At 55.2% G+C, this 19,970-nt stretch overlaps 1 protein-coding gene across 3 annotated transcripts in view; it reads left to right on the top strand.

Annotated features, from left to right (window-relative positions):
• NOL4L (nucleolar protein 4 like) overlaps positions 1 to 19,914 on the top strand; it is a 131,461-nt gene extending 111,547 nt beyond the window's left edge. For all 3 annotated transcript variants that reach the window (XM_079784917.1, XM_079784918.1, XM_079784919.1), the window contains 6 exons: positions 3,342 to 3,619; positions 5,963 to 6,148; positions 6,222 to 6,413; positions 6,682 to 6,804; positions 7,137 to 7,338; positions 11,426 to 19,914. In XM_079784917.1, coding sequence (XP_079641043.1) covers positions 3,342 to 3,619; positions 5,963 to 6,148; positions 6,222 to 6,413; positions 6,682 to 6,804; positions 7,137 to 7,338; positions 11,426 to 11,646 — 1,202 coding nt within the window. In that variant the 3' untranslated portion in view covers positions 11,647 to 19,914. The remainder of the gene's footprint in view (positions 1 to 3,341; positions 3,620 to 5,962; positions 6,149 to 6,221; positions 6,414 to 6,681; positions 6,805 to 7,136; positions 7,339 to 11,425) is intronic.
• Positions 19,915 to 19,970: the final 56 nt, after the last annotated feature.

The following is a 19,970-nucleotide window of genomic DNA, read 5'->3' as shown; positions in this document are numbered from 1 at the left end:
AGCGGGTTGGAAAATAATGTCTTGTTTTTATTAATCTTTCTTAAATGTATGTATAGCTCACATTTATTTCAGTGTTTAATGTTAGAAGTCTTTTGGTGTCTTTATTTAGAAATTTGGTGATTTTTTTTTTTACCAGAAATATGCCATAGGAACTTAACTCTTGTTTATATCCATTAGCCTGTGGTAAAATCCGTTTTCTTATACATTGCTTTGCTTAAAGCCTCAGTTTCCAAGAACCTATAGATGAATGTAGAGTTAGTATCACTCTGAACAGAAACTCTGTATCCATTAAGCAAAAACTCCCATCCCCCCTTCTCCCAGCCCTGGTAACCCCTAATATATATCTTTTGTCTCTATGAATGTGCCTATTTTAGGTATTGTATACAAGTGGACTCATTCAGTATTCACCTTGTTGTGTCTGGCTTATTTTACTGAACACAGTGTTTTCACAGTTCATCCATACTGTAGCACGTGTCAGAATTTCATTCCTTTTTTATGATTAAATTATGTTCCATTGCACAGATAGACCACATTTTGTTTATCCATTTATCTGTCAGTTTTTTAAAACGTAAACATTGTATGTCATTCACTAATATCTTAAAATCTGCATATATACTGTTGCAGGTTTCCAGTTTCTCCTAAAAGCTCGGAATGCTTGGCCTCGTGAGGTCTGGGCCCCAGGCGCCTCACAGGTTTCACCTGCCCAGCCACTTTGCTTACCAAACCGGGGTGGCATCTGAGTAGTGGGAGGGGGGTGCCACCACCTGGGGTTCCTTGGCGGGACAGCCCAGGTGCACAGCGTGGGAGAAGGACATTGGCGGCTCAAGAGTCTGGGCCACCACCCTGGGCTTCTGAACTGGGAGTACCTGCCTGTGTATCCTCCCAGCACATGCGTCTCCTGCCTGGGGAAGCGCAGGACAAAGGGGTCCATACCCCAGGAGAAAACCTGGTCAGGGAAGCAGGTGGTCGGGATGCTGCCTCTGGGGTGTGGCACTGCAGAGAAGGGGTGGCTGGCCTCATCCCCATGCTGAGTGCAATGACAGCTCACCGAGGGCCAGATGTGGTACCCGTTGACCCTCCCAGCTACATCCTCCTTAAGAGGAGGAAGATGCTACCCTCCCAGGTCAAACAAGTGGCTTGCTGGGGGTGGTGCCAGGGTGTGAAGTGACATCGGAGCTCAGCGGATCAGCCAGTGTGCGTGTCCATCCTTGCCTGGCAGAGGATTTGGAACATCGGGTGTGGGGCCTCTCCAGAACAGGCCCTGCCTGGTGGGAGGAGGGCAGCTCTCGGGACTAACCCTGGGCCGTGGGAAGTATCCCTGGGCATGGCCAGGGCTTGAGTACCTCCTTCCTAGGAAGAGAGGAAGGAAGGTGGCTTTGAGCGAGGCCTGAAGGTTGACTGGCATTTACTGAGCTGGAAGCAACATGGCAGACAGCAGTGCCCAAAGCAAAGGTCTGGAAATGTAGGTCCAGTGGTGGCCAGTATAGAGGGACCTGGGCTGGGGAGAGACTGCAGGGGTCATGGGACCAAGAACACACTGGGCAGGCTGTGGGGAGCAGGAAGGTTATTGAACAGGGCGGTGAGGATTAGGCCAGTGCTGGAAAACAGTGGGGTGGGGCCCCTTATGATAGAGGGAAGCTGGGGGCTGAAGAGGGAGGGCAGTGGAGGAGATTGGTGGGTGGGTGTGGTCTGGAAGTTGGAGGGTGGTCGGTGGTTCCGTGATTCACATTTGCCCCCCAGGAGGGCCTGCCCCTTGGTTGTAGGCCATACTTTGTTTCCCAGCAGGGCCAGGGCCAGCATGCAGTAGATGCTCAGTAAATACTGCTTGGTCTGGGTGGGTGTTGGAGATAACTACCAGAAGAAAGCCAGACCCATCTGTGACGGAGGAGGAGGGGATGGGCCGTGAGGTCTCAGAGGTAGCAGGACCCAAGGCCTGGGGGCTTCGGGGTGTAGCTGAGTGAGGGGGTAGCCAGGGGGCAGCTTTGCACAGAAGCTGGAGCTGCTGAGTAGGAGGATGGGGGGAGCGGTGGCTGCACAGAGGAGGGCGGCAGCCTGGCCCAGGGACCTGCGGTCGCTGAGGGGGAGGAGTGCCACCGGGCCTAGGCCTGTCCCATCCCCCTCTGCCCAGGGACCCGGCTGCTTGACTGGCAGTCCGGCCCCGCCCCCGGGCAGCAGGAAGGCCAGTGATTGGTTGAGGCTTTAGAGCCACTCAGTCGCCATGGGGACGCTCTGGAGGCGCTGGTGCGCCCAGCACTGAAGACTAAATCTTCATAATCTGCCGGCTGGAAGGGTGGGGGTGGGGTCCTGCGCTGCGCGACCCTGGCCTGAGAGAAGGGGTGGCCTGGGATGCGGTCAGGGTTCACTGTGGCCGCCCCTCCCCCACCCGTTCTGGGTGCAGGTGCAGAGTGGCACGGGCACCACCGAGAACCACATGGTACTCACCTGACACTGACCTGGGAGTTCCAGTTAGTAGCCCGGCCTCTGCTGGCTCAGCAGATCAAGCAGGAGGCTGGGCTGGGTGTGGAGAGGGGCCTGGAATCTATCTGAACGTGTCTAGCCCACCAGTTGGAGTGTGTCCTCCCGGATAGGCAATGCTGTGCTCTCCGCAGCAGGGGGCGACCTCGACAGAGCTTTGTTGGGCTGTCACCTCATGAAAGCTGGGGTGGCCCACTGAGGTGCAGGGCATGCAAACCCCATACCCTGCAGCACTGTCCCAGTGTCCAAGGTACTGCACCATGAGCAGAGGGCAGATCTGGGGGCCTGTGTCTGTGTGCCTCGGCGGCCAGGATTGGGCGGGGCCTGCTTGCAGGAGGGAGCTGGGAGGTTACAATGGAGCCATCCCCCTTCCTGGGGCAGAGGAAGGAAAAATTCAAGGGCCTGCTGTAAAGAGGAGGTCCTGTGGGGAAAGGGTGTGGTGAGCTGGGGAAAGAGGGGGGGCACTGGCCAGACCCCAGGCAGCCTCTGGGGCGACCAAGGACCTCTGGTAGGCAGCAGACCAGTCAGACCTGAGGTCGTAGCCACTCACTCCCAGGCCCCTGAAGCTGGGCCTTCCAGGAGTCTGGATGTGGTGTTTATGGGCGTGGAATACAGGAGACCACCACACCCTGCACGCTGTGGCCACTCCGGTCCGGATCGGCCACGCTCATGGCAGAGGGAGCCTGCCCCCACTCTGGCCGGGTTAGCCTCCGGAGAGCTAAAGGGACAGCAGTCTCACCTCCTGCCCAGGATGCTGGACACAGGGCAAGTCCTCCCGGGGCTGTTGTGCCCACGGTACCCGGGGGGCGGGTCTTAAGGAATAGTAGGTGCGGGGTGGAGCCTCACAGCCAGGCCTCTTGTTTCAGACGACTCCTCCTCGGAGAGTGGCAGCGGCAATGGCTCCTCCACCTTGAACCCATCCACTTCGAGCAGCACGCAGGGCGACCCCGCCTTCCCCGAGATGAATGGCAACGGCGCCGTGGCCCCCATGGACTTCACGGCCACAGCTGAGGACCAGCCCATCAACCTGTGTGATAAGCTCCCGCCAGGCACGTCCCTCGGCACGCCCTCCTACCCCTCGGACAGCTGCGGCACAGATGGACTGCGGAGCCGTGTCAAGTACGGGGTGAAGACCACCCCTGAGGTGTGTGGGGCTGTGGGCCCACCTGAGCCTGGACACCTCAGGGTGTGCAAGGCTCAAGTGACGTTGTATGTGCCCAGAGTTGATGCCAAGTCAGGGTGGTGGCCAGGGACCCTTTCTGAGGAGGCGCTGGCATGGGAGACCACACTGTGTGACCCAGCAAGGCCCTCATTTCTCTGAGCCTGCGTCCCTGTCTTAGAGGAGTGGTGGGTGATGCGTCCCCTTCACCCACAAGACAGAGTCTGCTTTGAATAGCAGCACAAGTGCCACATCCAGCAGAGTCCCCAGGCCTCACGTTTCCTGGCTCCTCTGTGGAGGTGGGGAACGCAATAGACCAGGCTGCAGGGGGGGCAGGGCAGGTGCCCCCACCATTTGGTACTCCCCCATACTTTTTTAAATTGATTTCAAAGAGGAAGGGAGAGAAACATCCTGCACACCCCTAGTGGGGATTGAGCCCACAACCCGGGTATGTGCCCCAATTGGGAATCGAACCGTTACCCCCTGGTTCATGGAAAGACCCTCAACCACTGAGCTCCACCAGTTGGGTTTCTTTTTTTTTCTTCTTTTTTTTAAGATTCTTTATTGATTTTTAGAGAGGAAGGGAGAGAGACATCGATGTGAGGGCGAGACATTGATCTGCTGCCTCCTGCACAACCCCTACCGGGGATTGAGCCCGCAACCCGGGTATGTGCCCTGGCTGGGAATTGAACTGGCCACCCTTGACAACACCCAACCAACTGAGCCACACCTGCCAGGACACTGCCCCACACTCCTGGGCCACTGAGGTTCCCTGCGATGGCGCAACACGGCACCAGGCCCGGGAGCACCTCCTCCTGCCAGCGCCAGAAGTGCCTTCTCGGAGCCCTGCATGTTGGCTCCAGCCACGGGCCGTCTTCTTTCCTGCAGGGGTGGTGTGTCTCGTGGGGAATTCTGTGCAAGCGGCTGAGGGTGTAGTTGTTGCTGTGTCTGAGCTCTGGCTGTGGAGCAGGTACTTCCCCTCTCTGACTGGGACTAAGGGGAAGGCATAGCTGCTGTCCCCGGTGAGCAAAGAGCTGGAGAGGGCGAGTTTCCCCCAAGCCTCAGGCCACGTGTACGGGCCCAGCAAGTAGGATGAGAGCATGAGTGCCACCAACAGCTCGCATCTTAGCAGTTTCCTGCCACCTCCGACGCTGCCAGAGGATCGGCTAAGGTGCAGTTTCGGACGTGACTTGCACAAGTCTTTTGACTCCACTGCAAGTCTGGCATGAGCCAGTGGGAGGCCAGAGGACCTGGTGTCACTGTCCCCTTTAAAGTCTGTGTATGGATCAAGAGATGGGCACCAGGCCAGCGGTTCCGGGGAGGCCAAGCCTCTGGGCTTGGTCACAGGAGGCCTGGTGGTGTCCATTTGTCAACAAGAGCTGTGACCCCTGCCAGACCCCCCTGTGGCCACGTCGCGGGGTCTGACCTGTAGCTGTTTGTTTCCTGGGCCCAAGCACCTGCTAGATGCCCACCTCCTTGAGGACAGGGACCATGTCCCAGGACAGCGCTAGTCAGGGTCCCAGTAAGTGAAGTCAGGACTCGCCAAAGGTGCAAACTTTCTAAAAGGCAAATGAGTGTCCTCGGGTGGGCGCTGAGCTGCAGAGGGTGAAAGGGAAGAAAGCTGGAGGAGAGGGGAGTGCCTTCCAGGCTGGGGAGGTGCTGTATTTGGGTGAACGCCCCGCCCCGTGTGCGTGTGCGACACCTGGTTGCCTTCCCCCTTTGTATCCTCTCAGCGGGCTCTCCGTGTCTTCCTGCGCGGGAGGGAGGGGGTGGCAGACAGGAGAACCCCCACCGGGGAGCTTTGGGAACGCACTTTGCCTAATGGACCTGTCGCCCTGGCTGGTTCCCTCTCCCGGCCCATCTGTTCTCCTCCCCAGCAGACAGCACACGGCTGCTTTTGTGACAGCTCGGTTATCAGCTCAGGGTTGCAGCCCCTTGGGGGTCGGGGAGAAAACCCCGAAGCCAGAACAGATCTGGCACAACCGAAGAGGCTGGCTGTTGGTGGGAACCCTTTCTGTGTCTGCCTTTCCCTCACACCACGTGGCCGGTCATGGTGTGGGCACTTGCTGAGTAAACCACTAACACCCTCCACTCAGTGCCTCCCCACCACGCACCACGCCCCGGACGCCAGGCCTTGCGTCCTTCCTACAGCCGCCCAGGGAGGGGGGCAGTGTGGCCGTCCCCATTTCACAGGTGAAGGGGAGGGGGACTTGCTCAGGGCCTCGCAGCTTTGGCTCAGTGGCAGTGGGGTGTGTGGGCACCCAGTTCCTAAGCTCAGGCCTGTCGGGGACCACGGAAGGCCTGCCTGACTGCCCCCTCCTCTCTCAGTCGCCCCCCTACAGCTCAGGGAGCTACGACTCCATCAAGACCGAGGTCAGCGGCTGCCCTGAGGACCTGACTGTGGGCCGGGCTCCCCCAGCAGACGACGACGACGACGACCACGACGACCACGAGGACAATGACAAGATGAACGACTCCGAGGGCATGGACCCCGAGCGCCTCAAGGCCTTCAACGTGAGCACCGGGTCGGTCAGGCGGGCGGGCCGCAGCCAGGGCCAGCCCTTCCCACAGCCCGTGTCTCCCACAGATGTTTGTGCGCCTCTTTGTGGACGAGAACCTGGACCGCATGGTGCCCATCTCCAAGCAGCCCAAGGAGAAGATCCAGGCCATCATCGAGTCCTGCAGCCGGCAGTTCCCCGAGTTCCAGGAGCGGGCCCGCAAGCGCATTCGCACGTACCTCAAGTCCTGCCGGCGCATGAAGAAGAACGGCATGGAGATGGTGAGCCCTCCCAGCCCCGCCCCGCCTCTCGCCTCCAGCCACACTCCGGATTGCTGGGCGTCCCCTTGGCCAGACACTTTACCCATAATCCTCCCAACGTCCCAGGAGCCAGCACCATGGTCCCTGTTTCACAGCGTGGGGAGCTGAGGTCCCTAAAGAGGCCCAGCTCCATAGATAACGGCCCTGAAGCCTGACCCCAGACCCTCCACCAACACCTCTAGGGTAGGGTCTCTGTGTGGGCCCAACACTGCCCCCATTCTGCCTGCAGACCAGACCCACACCTCCCCACCTGACCTCGGCCATGGCCGAAAACATCCTGGCAGCTGCCTGTGAGAGCGAGACGAGAAAAGCAGCCAAAAGGATGCGCCTGGAGATCTACCAGTCCTCGCAGGTACTGCTCACTGCTGGCCACTGTCATGGGGTTGCTCCGGGTTGGTGGACATCAGTCATTCCACGGACTGTGGGGCCCCCAGTGCAGAGGGACCCGGCGGGCCTACCAAGAGGCAGCAGTGATGGAGAGGGATGGGGGGCCTGGGCACCCAGCCCTGCAGACCCAGGAGGGTGTCTGGGCTTCATCCCGCGGGCCCTGTGTGCAACGACCAGGGACGGGGACAGCCCTGCAGGACAAAGCTCTGCGTCCCAGAAACTGTGGGGCCAAAGCCTTCATCCACCCCGCCGGCTCGCTGCCCCTGTGGGTCCTCAGTATCTCCCTCTCCCCTGCAGGACGAGCCCATAGCCCTGGACAAGCAGCACTCCCGGGACTCTGCAGCCATCACCCACTCCACCTACTCACTGCCAGCCTCCTCCTACTCCCAGGACCCCGTGTATGTCAATGGCGGCCTCAACTACAGTTACCGCGGTTACGGGGCCTTGGGCAGCAACCTGCAGCCCCCTGCCTCCCTGCAAACAGGAAATCACAGTAATGGTGAGTGAAGGAGGCCACTGCCTCGAGAAGGGGGAAAAGTAACTCCTTTATGGCACAGGGACCCTTCCCATATCATCTTAGCCCAGTCCCTAGATAGGAAAGCAAGGACAACTTTAGCTGATAAAACAAATAAACCCTCCTCCCCTCCACTCCCCTCCCCAAGGAGGTGTGCTTTGTTCATTGCACTGTGGGCCTCGCTGGTCCCACCCCCCTCATGGCCCTGTGAGCTGGGCACTGCGGTCCATCCAGCCAAGGCCCTGCTCTTTATCGAGTGGAACCCTCTCCACACCTCCATTTTACCTCCCTGACCAAGGCTCAGTGAGATGGTGGGGCAGGACTTGGTGCAGGCCTGGCCCCATTCACTTGAAGCCTCAGCTCTGGACCTTACTTGTGAGGTGCAGGTTCTTACCCTCCAATGCAGGGCCCAGCCCTTGTCCCATCAGGTCCCCCAGGCCGTGATTCCCTAGGTGCTCCCCTAAACTCTTCCCGAGCGACTCCGAGGCCGGCTAGTCCTAGACCAGTGTTGGAGAAATATCCCTGAAAGGTAGAAACCTCCCCGTGGAGTTAGGTGCTCCCGAGTGGGGCCTGGAGTGGAGCTCTCAGGCCCATGCCCACTGAGGCCAGGCTGGGGTCCCCCTGGGGGAGAACAGTCTGGGGTGATCTCCCGGGCCAGGCCCTTGGATTTTGTTCCGTCTGTTCTGATAGGTCGTAAGCAAAGGAGGCTGTGAATTGTACTCTGTCTGCCCCTGTGATATTTGAACAGGAGGGCAGAGCAGTATGCATTTGGGGGCGGGGGGCACGGGGCTGGGGATGACACCAAGTTGCTGCCTGAGGAGTAGTTGGAGGAAGGTGCCAACCACAGGCCAGGGAACCCTGGTTCTAGGTCTTGACCAAACAAGCCTGAGAATTCCTCTCAAACTCGTGGCTGCAGGAGAGCCCAGGGTGTTCCTGGTCAGTGACGGAGGGAACTGGCCCCTACCCATCGCAGAGAGCCAGGCACCCTGCACTCACCTTGACCCCCACCCCACCAGGAAGTACATGCAGGTTCCTGGAAGATTCCTGCCTGGGCTTAACGTCTCATCCCTTCCTAATGCCTCTTAACCTAAAAATAAGAGGCTGCCCGGCCCTAATCCCTGAGGCTGAGGGGTGGAAGCTGTCCAGGTGGGCTGCTTTCCTTCCAGAAAGAAGGGCCATCCGACAGGTCCCAGGACAGGGAGGCTAGAACCTCTCGGGCCCGTCCTTCCCAGGCGGCAGGCGATGGTGCTAAGCCTCCACCTGGCGCCGTGAGGCATGGCCTGTCTCAGGGCTGCTCCTGCCTCGTAAGAGCACTGGGCCTGCTGCACCCCCTGCCCTGCTCACCCCGCAGGGGCCTCCCGAGCCTCCGTCTCCTGTCTGTGAGCACCCTGGTTCCTTGGAGGCGGCTGGCAAGGTCACTGAGACTGAGATCTGCTCGTTTACCTCCTCGCCGGTGGGCACTGGGCTTGAGGCAGTTGGAGGAAAGCAACCAGCAACGGCATGGCCGCTGGCCCCCAGGCCCACTCCCTCCCGTGCAGCCTCTACAAGGTTGTTCAGGCAGTTTGGCCGCTGGGTTGGGCAGCCATACAAGTGGCACAGAGCTCCTTACTTTGCTCATTAGGTTGTCAGCTGGAGATGCAAATCAGCTTAGACAGACGTGGGCTCTGCCTGCTTGCCTGGTGTGCTGGGCTGCCCTCCCAGCAACCGCCTGGCAACCTGAGCGTCCTCCTGTAACCAGAGCCTGCGAGCAGATAGCTCCGATCAGATGGGCCGCAGGAAACAGGACTTTCTCCTCTTGGGCTGTAGCTAAAGCCCAGGAGAGATGAAGGACAGCCCTGAACACAGGGGTGAAGAGGACAAGACTTGGGGATGGAGGGAGGAAGGAGGAAGCCCAGGGCCAGCTCACCACCTGTGCAGGCAGCTCCAGCCGCCCTCTGCCGTCCCCAAGCGTTGTCTGGAGGGACTGGGAGCTGCCCCCGAGGGAACCGAACAACCCCTTTCACTCGGGTCCACTCCCGGCCGCATCCAGGAGACAGCAGGGGCACCCCGGCTCCCACCCAGCCTCTCATTTAGCTGCCAACAGGGGAGTCGGTCGTCGGCTTGGCTGCTGTTTCTAGCAAGTCACAACCCCACTCCTTCCTGGTTTCATTTTAACAGACTTAACTCTTCCCTTGGCGCTCGGTTCCAAGCATATTCCTAGCAGGCCAGTTCCTAGGGCCCGCTTCCCTACGTCCGTGTTCTCAAGGGAGACAATAACCTCATGTGACAAACTGTCCCATCTTAAACTCCAACTTCCTTCCCCATTTGGAGTCTGCACCAGCTCCTGTTAGCAGCAGTCTAGTTTCCATCCTTTCTCCCAACATGTTACTTCTGGTCTAGATGTCTCCAATACAAGGGCTTGTCCACCTCTCTCTATAGCAGCATAGAAGCTGCCACTGTAAATGCAACAACGAGTGAAACCGCCACGAGAACCTGCGGGGCCGGGGGGAGGTGGCTGTCGGCGAGAGCAGCCTCACAGGCCGTGGAGATGACCTCTGCCCGGGGCAGTGGGGAGGGAACGGGGCACTGACCTAGTTGGGTCAGAGAAGCCTCCATAAGGAAGCCCCAGCTTCCAGATCCTCACTTCTTGGATCTGCTCTTACCTAACACCTCAGAAGACTGCTTTTCCAATTCCAGGAGCTTCCATGTCTCCCGAGAGCCCATTCAGAAAGCCTGGCACCTGTCTGAAAGCTCTTTCCCAGGGGCCTGTGCCGGCTGCGAGGCCGCGGCTGCGCTGCGCGTTTCACAGGCCAGGCTCAGCCCCCAGCTGCCTCCTCATGCTGCAGACAGGGACCGAGGCTCAGCGAAGTTACTGTACGGCCTCGGAGTGGAAGGGCAGGCCGAGCCCAGGCTTGCCTGTTTTAAAGCCAATGGCCCACCCTGTAGAGCTGCTTGGAAAAGGTGGAGAGGAACAGGGCCTGGTGGGCCCCCCAACATACACCCCTAGTATATTTCAGAAGATGTCAGACTCCCTCTTTCCTGCAAAGGGGAGGTGATTTCTCCCGACAGCACTTCTGGGCCCTATCCTGACCATTCTAACTCTCCCACATCCATCCCACACGCTCCTGTCCAGCAGCACTAACCTTCCCCTCGCTCTGGCACAAAAGACCTCCTCAAAGTAAGGAAATTCAAGGTCTGTGATTCCTCCGGAGACAGGTGGAGCAGCCCACCCTCTCCTGCGGGCTGCGCTCCTGGTCTTGGCCCCACCTCCTTCCCACAGCCAAGCAGGGCAGCTCGCCTTGACTGCTTCTCTCCACTGGACAGAAGCCCCTTGCCTACCTGTGCACACACACACACGGGTGGGTGTCGTCCTGGTCTCCTATGGCTCCTCTCTGGCTCTGGACTGCACACTCATCCGTCTCAGGGATCAGGCCCCTGCTTACCTGCAGCATCTGACCCCCACGTCTATTGACAGCCGCCCCATTGAGGGAGGATCACATACATACCTCACCTTCACCAGACACGCCAGCAGCCTTTCTGCTCGGGTAGCGTCAGTTCCTGCCGAAGCTCTGCTCACCGCTTTGGGGAGTCGGGAAGTTCCTTTCCTTGAGGCTTCCTCCTCACGTGGAGACCAGGGCCAGGTTGTGTACCTGTTGGGGGAGCACCATCTACCTGACGGTCCTCAGAAAAAAGCAGAGGTGTGATCAGTGCCAGAGAGCCTGTTCCCCGCCTGACACCACAGCCCGTGCCTTGTCACGTGCCATGCTGCCCTGAATGCAGAACCATGTGCACACGTGAACTTGGTGAAACCTCTCAACCGCCAGGCCTCAGCTGCTTCCACCTGTCACGTGGTGACGACACGCTTCCTCCCTTGCAGGATCACCCTGAGCGTGAACAGAGAACCCCATGTCTCGTCTGCTGGCCCCAGGCCCCATTCTAGGCACTAGAGGTACAACTAGCAGATAGACAGAGGCCTCAGGCCCAGTGCCTGGTCCACAGCAGGCCCCCCGGACAACGGAAAGGATGGCAGCACCTCCCAGGTGCCCTGCAAGGTGTCTGTCCACTCCCTCTCACCCTCCCTCTCCCCCTACAGGGCCCACGGACCTCAGCATGAAAGGCGGGGCCTCCACCACCTCCACCACGCCCACCCCCACGCCCTCCAGCAACAGCACCAGCAGGACCATGCCCACCGCCCAGCTCAGCCCGACGGAGATCAGTGCTGTGCGGCAGCTCATCGCCGGCTACCGGGAGTCTGCCGCCTTCCTGTTGCGCTCAGCGGACGAACTGGAAAACCTCATTTTACAGCAGAACTGACCGGGTGGCACCTGGAGTGCACTACCCTCGGGAATGAGGCTGTCCCGCCCGACCCAGCTTCCTGCCTCACCAGTTGGTACATTTTGTTTTTTGAAAGAGGTGGGATCTGAGAGCTGTTTCTAGCCACACTCCAAGCACCTGAGACTTTGGGCACAAGGACACTTTTTTTTGGAATCTCACCACACAGGTGCTCTGACCTGCTTGGAAGAGGCCGATGGGGCAGCTTTGAAAGGGCTGGGCTCCCTGACAGGGCGCTGGGGCCGCAGCTCTAGTTAGATCATCTTCGTGGGCCCTGATGTTAGAATCCCACTCCCAGATAATTACCTTTCAAGTCTTAGGTGAGCAGAACTGCATATTTATTGAGAAAAACGAAGTGGACCCTTTCTTCCTCTCCCCTTAGTAATTTATTTTTTTGAAATGGATTCTTTTGTGTTTGTACAGATTGCCAGTCTGTGTCTGTCTGATCAGAAGGATGTCTCCCTGTGCCCTAACATTCCATATCACTACACCGGCGCGGGCGGGGCCGCAGGGCGGGCGGCGGTGGGGCCGGCGCCAGGGGGCTGTCCCTCTGAGTGCCCAGCACCACCAAGCAGGAGGACCTCACCCACACCCACTGCAAAGCAAAGACAAACCCACGCTCCCCTCCCCCATTTCACAGAAGCCCCAGCCATGGCCACCTGTATTCTACCTCACACTCCAGCGGGGGCTTTTTCCAGGATGTGCCCTGAGCCTGTTCTGAATGGCTGTCTCCCAACCCCCCACACAGTGTGTGTGCCTAGGATGTAAGCCTGGCCCTCCCAGCTGCCCGACAGGACAGAGACTGGGAGACGGAGGCCGGTCAGCAGAGTCCCGGCCCTCACCCTGCCCAGGGAGCCGGGTTGAACGCTCCCCGCACAGACCCAGGCCCTTGCTGGGAAGACCGTTTCTTCAGGGTGAGCCTCTAGGTGTCAGGCAGCCACTGACCAGGAAAGGCAGCTGGGCGCCCTGCACTGGCTTGGCTCCCGTCCCCGGCCCCCGTGGTGGAAATTAAGGGGCCATCATCCACCAGAGTAGCCACTTGGGTTCTCCTAAGACCAGCCCTTCTTCTGGAGGGACCAGTCCTGGAAGAAACCTCTAATCCCTGGAGTGTGAAAGGGGCAAAAAGAAAAGGCTGGCCTGGTTTCCCTCCTCCCGACAGGCACTTCCTCTTGCTCAGTGCAATACCTACCAGTGCTGCTAAACCAGGGATTCGCCCAGACCTCAGCAGGCCCCCGGGCCTCTCCATGCAACACTCCGTAGCCATGACCGCAGCCTCCGCTGCCGCCCCTGCCCAGAGCTGGCAGAAGCCCTCTGTTGCCTTTCCTCCCTCAGAGCAAAGAGCCCCAGGGAGCCAGGGCCGAGTGGACCCTGGGACGGCCACTGAGAGCCACCTGACCCCAGAGTAGGTATCCCTTCTCAAACCAGCTTCTCCACAGCCAACTGCCTCCTGGCACTGGCAGACCACCCTCAGGAGGGCCGGGGAGGGAGCCCCAGAGTGGGTGTCCCACCCTGTGTTTACTTCCAGCCCCGAGAGGCTGGGGTGGTCTTTTATCTCTCAAGTGGCCTCCAACACCCCATCCCACCACACCACCTCTGCCTTCATCTGACCCATCCCCAGGCCTCCGGTCGGGGCCAGGACACCCGAGACTCCCCCTTAGCACAGCACAAACTCCAGTGCCCACGGCCTCTCCCACACCCAGCCATCTGCACAGCCATCCTCCACCTGCTCAGTACACTCCCTGACGTTTTAATTTGTGTAAATATTTATTTTTGTGTGTGAACAATATTACAAAGTAATCAGTAGATCTTTTGCAAAATGTTACCCCAGGCAGTTTGTGAAATCTTAATGTTAAAAACTGGCAGAGACAATCGCCGCCTTAGAATTCTTGGTATCAATTGCTTAACATGTCATTTCTCCTCCCAGAGGCAGTACCCACGCCAGGCATGAACGGTTTGCTTTTCTTAACAGCCAGGAGTGAGGAGGACTGGGGAAGGGCTCCTGCCGCCACCACACACGGGATTAGACCTAAAGGCCACATAAGCTACAGTTTGAAGTCGTGTTTTTCTGAGTGTAGGCTGCCCTAACTGATCACCTTCAGCCGACCTAGTGCTGCGGTAAGAGCGGAGGTTCCGTGTGTTAGAGAGAAAGGAAAGGGACGCCAGGGGCACTGGTCCCGGGTTCCCAGTGGCTCCCCCAGGGCGGGTCTGAGGGGGGGTCCTTCCCACTGAAATGGCGCCAGAAGCCCTGGAGATGGCAGCATCAGGAGCAGGTCACTCTGTGAAACGGGATCCCATTAGCTAGTCCAGTCAGGGAACTTGTTCTGTTTGGCTTTTGTTCTAAAAGATGCAGCTTCAACCCAGTCCCTCTCTGCCTGACTTGGAGAGTACCTAGGAGCTGGTTCTGCTGAACCTCGCTCCCACTGCCCCCACCCCCATCACCCCGGGGACAGCCTTCTCCCGAAGCCCTGCCCAGAACCATTTAAAATCCTTATTGGGGGGGGTGGTCGGTACAAATTAGTCATCTGGGATCCAAAGTTTAAAAGATAATGCGAGTAGAACACACCAGTTCCAGAGTCTTTGCAGGGGCCTGATCCTGAGAGGAGAGAAGGCAGAATCCAGAGAATGGGGATTGGTCTTAGACCAGAAAGAGGGGCACACCTGAAACTCATTTACCCTCCACTCGGACGAACAGTGCACATCCGAGGACAGCAATGGGGGCGGGGGGGGGGGGGGGCAGGCAGGGGTTTTAGAGGATTTCAAACAGGTGGAACCCGGCCATCCCTATTCCCAAGGGCCACTTACGACTCCAGGGGTGGTTATAGGATTAACTACCAGTTCATTTCAAAATGCTGCTTTGAACTCAGAGGGTTGATACATTTAATTTGTAATTTTTTGTAAAACTTTTTACAAGATAGTAAAGTATTTCACCAGAATACCAGTTTCAATCCGTCCATGGTCTGATTTTTATATAATTTAGTGGTGCTTTAGAAACTTTGTTTTTGTTGTTTCTGGGCTAAACAGCTCAATCCTTTTTCGCCTGTATCTACCTAAGACCAATGTGAACCTTTGTATTTTTGCTCCTAATTTTGGACTCAGTGAAAGTGTACTGTTTACATGTACAGATGCCCCAGTCCCTGTGTGTTCTGCAAGACTCGCTCTTGAGGAGGAAGGTGCACCTCACTAAGCTCATCTGCTTAGCAAAGCCACAAAACAAAAACCTCTCACTTTTTACCTATGTTTCCACCTAAAAACAAAAACAAACCTACAACACACACAACTCGGATTTACCGAAAAACACTTTTCTAAGCTCAGAAAAATCTCTGTGTAAGTAGATGGCCCGCATGCGTCTGTATGTGGTCCATTTAGAAGCAGGGCCGGCGGGCGACTGCACGGGCAGGCGAGCAGTGAAGCAGGACTGGGCTGCACAGCTGTGGGTGAGAGAGTTCTCCCAGCAGCCTGGGTGGGCAGGTTGTCGTCAGTCCTCTGGCATCATTCAGACCGGTTCTGGGAGAGCGCGAGTTCCCTACCTGGGCGAGACTGGAAGAGTCTCCAGTGCAGAGCATGTCTTCAAGGTTCCCCTGGAGGCATCACCTCTGGCGAGGGGCAGAGGGCTCCAGACGATAAGCATATGGCACTTAAGGCAAACAATGGATGGCACCAACTTTTAAAGGTGACTCTTTATTACTTAATCAGTGGCTTCACCTCTAAATTATATTTTTACAGATATGCACCTATGCAACTTAACGTGGCTCTTCTAAGCAGGTGAGAACTTCCTCTTCAATGCTCTATAAAAATTCTTTGTGTTCTATATAGTGAGTTTTTCCAGTAAATGTGGCTCAATATTTTAATTCTTAGATTGTGTCTTCTCTATGTGATGCAACTAAATTCTGTTTTGTTTGTGGAATGACTAGCACAGGCCAACTCCCTCTCCCCTCACTTAACAAAAGACCAATGAGCTGTTAATCGAGCTGTTTCTCCATGGTATTACTTGCTAAATGCACTGATTTCATAAGTATGTGGAATCCTTTTTCTTTTGAATCTGTATATCATATATAAGACTGAATCTACTTAATAAACACTGAATAACAAACTGAATGTGTCCTTTCCACGTGTCCTCTCAACAGCCACACTGCCAGCTAGACCTCTTCCAAACCTCGCTGGGCACTGAAACACCTTCCACTAGTAGATCCACCTTTGCTTAGCCCAGAAGCGAGCACACGGAAGGCCCTTGGTGAATGTGTCATTTCCTTCGGCACCCAGCCCGCTAGAAGGGAAGGAAACACATCTTCCCTGGTGCTCGCCAAGCGCCTGTGGGCACCATGTTGCATCCTCGCCGTGACCTTCCCAGAGAGGTGCCCTCGCCTCCACTTGCAGATGAGTCAGCAGGGGCACACTGGGGGCACACCTCACCTAAATTCAGCCAGTGACCAAGCCAGGTCTTAAACTCAACTGTTTGCCTGTAAACCGTGCCCATCCCACTCCCCAGTGCACAGCTCTTCAACTGTCAGAAACCAAACCCACCTAACAGTCCCCAAGTACTGGCTTGGGAAACTGAGGAAACGCCATCCCTGGTCCTGAACTTCACTACTTGACATTCCACTCGACTCCAAACCCCAGATCCCGCCTTGAAGGGAACAAAAAGGCTGCTTTTTCCAAAGACGTGTACTTGTACACTTACTTTTTTCATCCTATACATTTCATTTAGGTTAAACTTTAAAGGAAAACTTATAGGAATATGGGTAGGAACAAAACTGATTGTCATGAGTTTAAAAACAAATTTGACCGAGTTAAATGCATAAACATAAGTTTTACTGTTAAAATTGTGCCTGTCACACACCACACACAATATGGAAGTTGTTTTCAAAACATTTTTCATCATGGCAGAATAATCTTTTTAAAATAGAAATTCTGTGCAGCTGCCAAATACATAAAAGGAGAGGAGCCAATAGTTTGAACACCCCGGGAGTGCACTTTGGGGCTAAGATTCAGACCAATAGTAGTAAGTACAGCCAAAGCAGGGAAACTTTCAGCACCCTATCTTTTCACGCGCATGTGGGGGCCACGAGCAGCAAATCCTCAGTACTACCCTGAAAAGGTCTGTCCTACTGAATCCACTGCTGCTGAGCATTACCAAGGACCACACACCCCAACAACCTGGGACACCACCGACAGAATCCAGACCAGCCACACACAACCACACTGGTCGACCAGGACAGCACTTACCTCGGAGGAAGCCACAGCTCCATGAGAACACTGGGATCCTGGGACCAGAGAAGGTGCTGGAGGACAGAGGCACTGCTGGATCCCCGTCTGCTTCTTTAATGGAGCTCCCGACCACGGCTGTCAACCATGTCCAGGACATCGAAAAGGAATGCCCTTAGAGCAGGGAAAGCATATACACAGTGACCAAACAGTGCGGGGCGTGCTGGAGGCAGCCGATCAATGATTCTCTCTCATTTCACTCGTTGGACAGGGAAGAACATGCATGCACTATAGGAAATGCAGTTCATCTGACACACCTGACCTCCTGCTGGCCATTTACCCCAATTATAATACCAAAAAAAAAGAGAACTCAGTTTTGAAATTACAAAACTGGTGTGGTTGCAAATGTCCCAAAGGCTGGTAAACTTAGGAAACCAGTGTACACAACAGAAGTGGCAATGGTTTTATTTTCAATTCTGACCTTTTAGAGATCTGAATTTAGATTGTGTTTCATGGCGTCTTACAGTAAATAAATTCCAGTTCCCAGAAATGCTAGCTAAATTCTATCATACATAAATATACCATCACAGCCCAAACTACATCAAAGGAACATCTTCAAGTCCTGGTTTCTGGCTCACTTCAAGAAATACTAAAAACAAAGATCTTTCATTTGTAGAGCCCAGATACACGGAGACAATGATAATGAGACCTGACTTAAAGCAGCATAACAAACCTTGACAAGTAAAAGAAAAATTTAAGTACTTTAAAATGTACTACGGAAGGTTAGTAGTTACCAAAACTTGTCATCTCTCCCCTCCTTGATCTTTTGAATAAACTCAGATTAGGTTTATCATCAGTCAGAGGCTCTTAAATGAGAGGCCCCAGATGCCTAAGGAGCTCTTGCACCCTGATAATATGCACAACTTACAACTCGGTGTGAACGCGCATTCCTGGAGAGAGGACTCAGACCTTCCATCAGGCTTCCATTGTGTTCCCAGAAGGCCAAGAGCCACTACACTGGCAGCTTTTTGTTACTCTCCTTTAAAAAAAAATTTTTAAATAGATTTCAGAGAGGAAAGGAGAGGGAGATAGGTAAATCAATGAAGAGAATAATCGATCGGCTGCCTCCTGCACGCCTTCTACTGGGGATGGAGCCCGAAACCCAGGCCAGGAATCCAATCATGACTTGGTTCATGAGTCAATGCTTAACCACTGAACCACACAGGCCAGTCTCTCCTTTTTCTTATACAACTTCTGTCTACACCTTTTGGTAGAGATGTTCATTCCAGGCTTTCACATTGATACATAGAGCCCTAGCTGGTTTGGCTCAGTCGATAGAGCGTCAACCTGCGGACTAAAGGGTCCCAGGTTCGATTCCGGTCAAGGGCAAATGCCTGGGTTGTAGGCTCGATCCCCAGTGGGGGGCGTGCTGGAGGCAGCCGATCAATGATTCTCTCTCATCAGTGATGTTTCTATCTCTCTCTCCCTTTCGGAAATCAATAAAAATATATTTTAAAAAATAAAAATAAATACAATCAACAAATTGATCCACAGAGATGAGAGGAAGCATTAGGCACTATCAAGGTTTGGTTTCAACTATTAACCAGTTAACTGCCACACATCCAAATCAAAAACCATCCCCACACGCCACGGTATTTTGCATTTAATTGCATCTATAGACGCTAATGGCATACAAAGTGTTAATCTCTAAGGTCATAAAGCCCACCCTCATTGTCACTTTAAACGGTGCCCATACAGGAGGGCAACACAGCCTGTGCCACCGCCTCTCAGGGCACAGGGCAGGCAGATGCTTGGCCCCTCAAGCCCCTGATGCAGGAGGGCTACTCTATTAAGCACTCACAACCCTCAGGCAGGGTCCTTCTCAAGAGCAGGTTGGACATAAAGCTAATGACACCTCAAAAAGGCCACTGAAGTTTTCATATTCTGAAACATTAGGTTTCCTTGTCCTCTGAAGGAAATGTCTCCACTACCAAGCACTCCATCTCTAAACACTGTGCTGTGTATTCAACAACTACAGCATGAGGCCAGATGTCCACTACAGGCCTGTACCTCCACAGCTCCCCTCTGGGCTGAGGGTCAAGCAAGAGCCCTATAGATTCCACTACAAATTCGTGTAGTGACTGTCTGGCTTGGTGCATTTAACAGTCTGGGGTACCTACTATGTGCCAGGCCCTAATAGCTTTATGAAGCAGGAGACACTAACCCCATTCAGAGATGGAAAAGTTGGCAGAGGCTGAGTAACCGGCAATCACAGTGAGTAGGCAGCAGGGCCTGTACTCCAATCCACCACACTATTCTGCCTCGCTGAAGAGATGAAACTCTGGACCCTAATGCATTCTAAACTCCTGCACAGATCCTGACATGAAGGTACACGGACACATCTTCACCACCAGGTGGCTGCCCAGTCACCATGGAGCCCGACCATAACTTTTCCAACTACACCTGCAGCACCACCAAATTGCAGCTTCAACTGCCCAAGGGATCCCACCACACAGTCTATTTTCTCCAACTCATAGGAAAAAAGTCAACGGATCCTTCTTTTAGTTCATCTTTACTTCCCATCATGTTGGTTTGTTTTGTTGTTGTTTTTTTTACTCTTGGCATAGATACTTAGATCCTACGAAGCACAAATTCATGTATTTAAGTACTCCAGGTAAGTCTGAGGACTGAAGTCAACCCCCGCAGGCTGGCACTCACTCAGCCTCGGTCTGCAGGCAGCACTTCCCTCACTGCTGGCTGCTGCTGCACAGATGCCCGTGTTCATGGCTTTTCAAGGTCAGAACTGTTCACCCTCCCACAGGTCATCATCAGCCATTAGGAAGCTCTCGAGCAATCTCAGGCTCAGCGAGGCAGTGGAGATGAGCATCCTCACCCCTTTCATTAATTTCCGCATCCAGTGCACAGTGGGAAAGTTTGCCAAGTCACAGTCTGAAGAGTGAAATTGATAAGTTATGCCTCCAAGTCTCACCTCACAAAGGAGCTCCTTACACCACATGAGCTTCAGAGCCAAGGTGAGGGAGCTGGCATTTGCTCCTTCAATGCACCTTCTACACTCCAGCTGGACCTTCCTTCTCACCCCGGGG

This window comes from Cnephaeus nilssonii (genome assembly GCF_951640355.1).
Source record: "Cnephaeus nilssonii genome assembly, chromosome: 11".
Lineage (NCBI taxonomy): Eukaryota > Metazoa > Chordata > Mammalia > Chiroptera > Vespertilionidae > Cnephaeus > Cnephaeus nilssonii.
The sequence above is the reverse complement of the archived record's forward strand: the minus strand, read 5'-3'. Positions and strand labels throughout refer to the sequence as shown.